At 31.4% G+C, this 5,307-nt stretch overlaps 1 protein-coding gene across 1 annotated transcript; it reads right to left on the minus strand.

The window, feature by feature from the left end:
* Positions 1–427: 427 nt before the first annotated feature.
* LOC125820979 (protochlorophyllide-dependent translocon component 52, chloroplastic) lies at positions 428–5,031 on the minus strand. The gene is made up of 7 exons (XM_049500408.1): positions 4,498–5,031; positions 3,080–3,270; positions 2,657–2,752; positions 2,419–2,554; positions 1,518–1,754; positions 789–976; positions 428–714 (listed from the first exon to the last, which is right to left on the minus strand). The coding sequence occupies exons 1-7, from the start codon at positions 5,029–5,031 to the stop codon at positions 459–461; spliced, it is 1,638 nt and encodes a 545-aa protein (XP_049356365.1). The 3' UTR covers positions 428–458.
* Positions 5,032–5,307: the final 276 nt, after the last annotated feature.

The following is a 5,307-nucleotide window of genomic DNA, read 5'->3' on the forward strand; positions in this document are numbered from 1 at the left end:
AAGAATTAAAAATACTCAAAATTTAAATAATTTTCAATGTGGCGCTGAGGTGGCAATGTCGTGACGCTGATGTGGCAATGAAATGGCGCGTGTGTAATACACTTGTTACTGTGAGACTAGTATTGTAGTATTAGGGTTGGAAAAAAATCACTTCAAAGATGTTAAGGGGTATTTAAATGCCCGTGTAGTTTAAGTGTTAAAGTAAGTTGTGCTGTCAAGTTCAAGGGTTTTTTTTTATGTATTTTCTCTTAATTTAACTATCTGGCATTTCGTATTCACTGACTCGACTATTCTAAATTCATCGCGTAGGTCCATTAAAGGAGAAGTTCTTCCTACCAGAAATTTCTCCATTTTCATTATAACTCGTAAATTACTGATGGACAAATCTTATTCATAACACAATATCGGCAATAATACATAATGTTTAGGATCTCCAATACTATTACATAGTACACCATTTAACAAAAGGCATGATCATAATCATGGAAATGGAAACTTTTGTATATAAATTTGGATAACCATCTTGAAGCCATGAAGCATAGTAATGCCAAGAAGACCAATGAATATCTTGCAGCAATTGACATGACACTCTCCTTTGCTGCAGCAGCAATTCCAATTGAAGCAACAGAGATAATTTGCATAATGATTTCAAGGACATTTAGACTTTTATATGCTCTGCTACAACTGCTACAATTTATTGTATGTGTCCAGTACCTATGCATTCATATAACAAGTATAATATTTAGATAAGACGATTCACACAATTTAATATCGAGCTATATACACACCTGTCCAAAAGTTGTTCCCTAGCAGGAGTTGGTTGCAAGTCACCAGTAAATTTTGTGCCCCAATCAACTTGGGCACCTCCATATTTGGTCAACCATCTTCTAAAACCAACCACAAGGGCATCTGCCTTTGTTGGTACATAACAAACTTTTTGCCAATTCTGTGGACCTTTTTCCCTTAGCTTGTGCTCCTTCAAAAGGAACTAAATATTACACATTGTAGCGATAATATTTTTGGAGATTCTGATGAACAACATAATTAATTTCTACTAATCAACTTTTTTAAGAAATACAACATATATATACCAGTATAATCCACAAGTGGAGATTGAGGAAGGTAGTGTATACACAGATCTTACCCCTACCTTGAAGGTAGAACGATTGTTCCCACTAGGCCCTCAACTCAAACATAATAAAGTGTTGGTGTAACATACCATAAATACAATAAATTATAATAGATTACAGTTGAAAACAAATTGACAAAAATAAATAAACAATCATTTAGGTTGTGATGATACATAACGTGACATATGATACATTTTTATTAATATTAAAATGTCAAACTAACATAACAGAAGTGAAAAAGTCACGACGAAATACTAAAGATAGCATGATAAATCATTTTGAAAAAATAATATTTTATTTATAATAAAAATCAAAGAACAAGAAATTACAAGAATAATGTTACGACTACTAGTAAAATAAAAAAATTGTAAGAGGATAATTAATTACCTGAAGATGAAGTAAATACAAATCAGAATCAATGATTAGGTTATTGTCAAGGTGAAATTTCCATGGTGGAAATAGTTTATACTCCCAACCAGCAAAGTTTCTGAAGGATGTCAGCATCAATCTGCAATTACCTGGACTTACTGGAACACATAGAAATACTAGAAATATTCTATTTGTATCATTTGATGACGATTCTTCCTGCATCACATCACAAATAAAATAAATCTTAGAAGTACACTTTCATAGTAAAGATCTTTTATATTAGCGATAAGGCAGGTATCCCTCTAGATTATGATCGAAACCTAGAGACACACCTTAATTAAACTAAGATTCTATTATCCTAAATTTATTTATTTTTTTGTAATTTTGTACACCTTTTTGGCTTACGTGACATCCAAACATATCCTACGCGCCTCAACTACGTGGAGTCACAGAGTGTGACACGTAAGCCAAAAGGTGTACAATTTTTTTTAAAAAAATGAGTTTGAACAGGTAATAGGACTTTAGTTTAGTTAAGGTGTGTCTCTAGGATTCGGTCATAGTCTAGGGGTACTAGTGTCTTATCCCTTCATATAATCAATGCAGTTTAACTTTGGGGGGGGGGGGGGGGGGAGGGGGGGTCGTACATCATATTATTCGTCCCATACCTTCTGCCTATTTCATATGTGTGGAACCTGATCTTTTTCGATTCTAACCTTTCCCTCGAATACATTGGGTAGGTAGGACATTTAAAATAGAAGCCAATTTATTTAGATCAATTTTTATGTTATATTATATGTTCTCTATAACAAAATAACATGTTATAACAATCAAAAGGTATTTGGTTAAACGATCATATTAATAGAGAAAATTCGAAAAAGATAATTACCTTTGATTCATAATTATCCAAATAGCTTTGAACACCAAATGGACCATAGTACACACAAGGGGCAATAAATTTGTGTTCATCATGTCCTTGCTTTGCAATAAATCCATTTATGTCTAATTTTTCAAGGCTTATATCAAGTGGTTTTCCTCCTTCTGTATCACCCTTCACAGTGCACATATTAATTATATATTATTAGTTTGGTAAAAATATCCAAATACAATAAAAATTCAAAACAAGTATTTGTATATATGTTAAGGTTTAATTTTCTTATCTGTTTGGAACTTCTATTTTCCCAATTTTCATTATGCCATGATGTGCATAATTGACATGAGATGGGTCCATGAGGTTTTCAATCAAAAACTCATACCTGAAAAAATAATTATTTCTCAATTAAAATTTTCAAACTCTGATTAAATATTAATTCTACCAAGTAATAATAAATAGGCTAATGCAAACTTTTCTAGAGTTGAAATAATTGTGTAGGAAAATGACTTTTGCCTAAAGTGAGAGAAGTCATTTTAAAATGTTTTTCCTTGAAAGTACTTTATGATAATTTTAATCAAACTTCAGAAAATGACTTATTAACTTTTTATTTTTTCAAAAAAATGACTTATTTTCTTAAAAAAAAATTTCCAAATTTTTTTTTTTTGTCATGCCAAAATAAAACACCAAATATATTTACAAGGGTACTTACCCATATGGGATGTCTCTAACAAGTGTTGTTTTTGCATATGAAGTTAAATCATCTAAAAGTGGAATATAAGGTGGGGTTTTTCTCAAGTGTATGTCCTTGTACAAAGTATCAGTGTTGGGCCAAAACCAAAGAATGTCATTTTGCACAAAACTTGGATACACTGCTACACATGCTCTTTTGGATGTGTGAACCTACAAAAAATTAATATATAGTCACTCCTTATCATAAGTAAATAAAAAAAACTGTACAAAATCATGTGAAAAGTCGAAACATTTAATTAATGATCATTTCACCACAACCTTATTTGTAAAACCCATTGACCTTGAATATATGCAATAATGAGTTAGGAGTAAATCTTAATTTGATATGATAGTAGAGTCAGATCCGATTCAATGCGGGCTCCCGAATATGTGTGTGTGGAAACTCCCCGGGACTGATTGAAGGGGGGTGGAAATACCCCGGGTCAATTATTATGCACACTCCGTACCGGACAGTGGAATTCCGGATCTGAGCGTAAATGCATAAATGAGTCTTTTATTGGCCTCAGTTGTCATCTATGCTCTTCAACTAATTTGAGTGTACACAAGTAGATACTTAAACTTGCATAAAGATGAATAAATATACACACATGTCCTACTTGGCATAATACAAGTAGGACATTACATAGGTTGTGAAATGTCATGTAGGACGTCACATGGGATGTGTGTGTCTAGCTGAGACCAAGTTAAAAGACATGTTTATTTATAATGTCAATGGAATATAATACTGCACAACGATGACGGACGAAAGTCTTGAGTTCCTTATAAGATTTGGGCAACCCTCCTTTTTTAAGCTACCTTTTGAGGGTGTGAATTAAGTTTAAAATCTAATTTAACAAATCAACAAATATTTGGTCGTCCAATATATTTATCACTTAATAATTAATCAAGAAAACATACATTTTTGTTTTCCAATTTCACCCTTATCACTCCAAAAGGACATAAAGTAATTAAGTACTCATATAAGGAACAAATAAATGTAATTTAATCAAATATCTCTTATAGTCCCTCCCTTTCATATATTTTATATGTGAAAGGTAGGAGTTCAAGAAAGAAAGAAAAAGATAGGCTCTTTTTTAAAAAACAACTTATGGTTTTAAACATAAAATAATGTATGTCATTAACCTAAATGTAAAATGAGAAGTTAAAAAAAGTTAAAAGTGTGATTCATTTTGAAATACATCAAAAAAGGAAAATGTTTAAGATGGGATGGATAAAATGCTTTCAGCCCTAATCAGAAATTTTGTGTTTGAGTCTTGAGGTTGGAATGAACTAAATAACGTAAAACAGAAAAAAAAAATGTTATTTATATTATCAAATAATTTTCTTAATAGGTGTGTCAAAACGTTAAATGACAGATAAAAAGAGAGTAGTAATTACATGAGGCTTGTCTCTAGGAGCTTGAGGAATGAACTTGCAATCACCAGAACCACTAAAACACCAACCATGATATACACATTGCAATCTTCCCCATTGATCAATTCTCCCTTGAGAAAGTGGAGCCAATCTATGAGAACAAGCATCATCCATCACTCTCCATTCCTCCAAAATTTTATCCCACCACACTACCAAATCAATTCCCATCACTTTTTTCCCATGTGGCCTTCTCTTATCAAGTTCACTTAGTGGCATTATTGGATACCATTGTGCGTACCAATCAAATTTCTCTTTTTCTTGATTTTTTTCATTTTTAGTACTAATTTCTTGTTCATAATTTGGAAGTAGTTGTTGTGGTTCATTAGTTGAATTAAAAATATTGGTAGTGAAAAGATTGAATCTTGACTTGTGGGGTTGTTGATGATTTAGCGAAAAAGAAAAGTTTGGTTTCTTCTCACATATAATTCTTGAAAATCTAGGTGTTTTCAAGTTGAAGTGAAATGGTGGAAAACAAGTAGAAATTTTAAGAGCTTCCATATAGCTAGCTAGTCTTCAAGTGTATGCTTCTTTTTCTTGTGTCAATCATTTATATAACTCTAACTATTCCTTTGTTCTTTTTTAACGTGATACATAGTGTGCAAATCACGTACGCTAAATTAATTATATTAAAAGTATGGATTACTTACAAATATTAATTAATTTTTTTTTCTTCATTAAAGGACTCTTTATAATTTAAAAAAAATTGGCATACACTATTTTCCTAAAATAATCGTTATTTAATTATTATCTAAATGTTTTTTTAAAAAAAAAATT

This window comes from Solanum verrucosum, unplaced genomic scaffold (genome assembly GCF_900185275.1).
Source record: "Solanum verrucosum unplaced genomic scaffold, falcon-dt-bn FXZP01000232.1, whole genome shotgun sequence".
Lineage (NCBI taxonomy): Eukaryota > Viridiplantae > Streptophyta > Magnoliopsida > Solanales > Solanaceae > Solanum > Solanum verrucosum.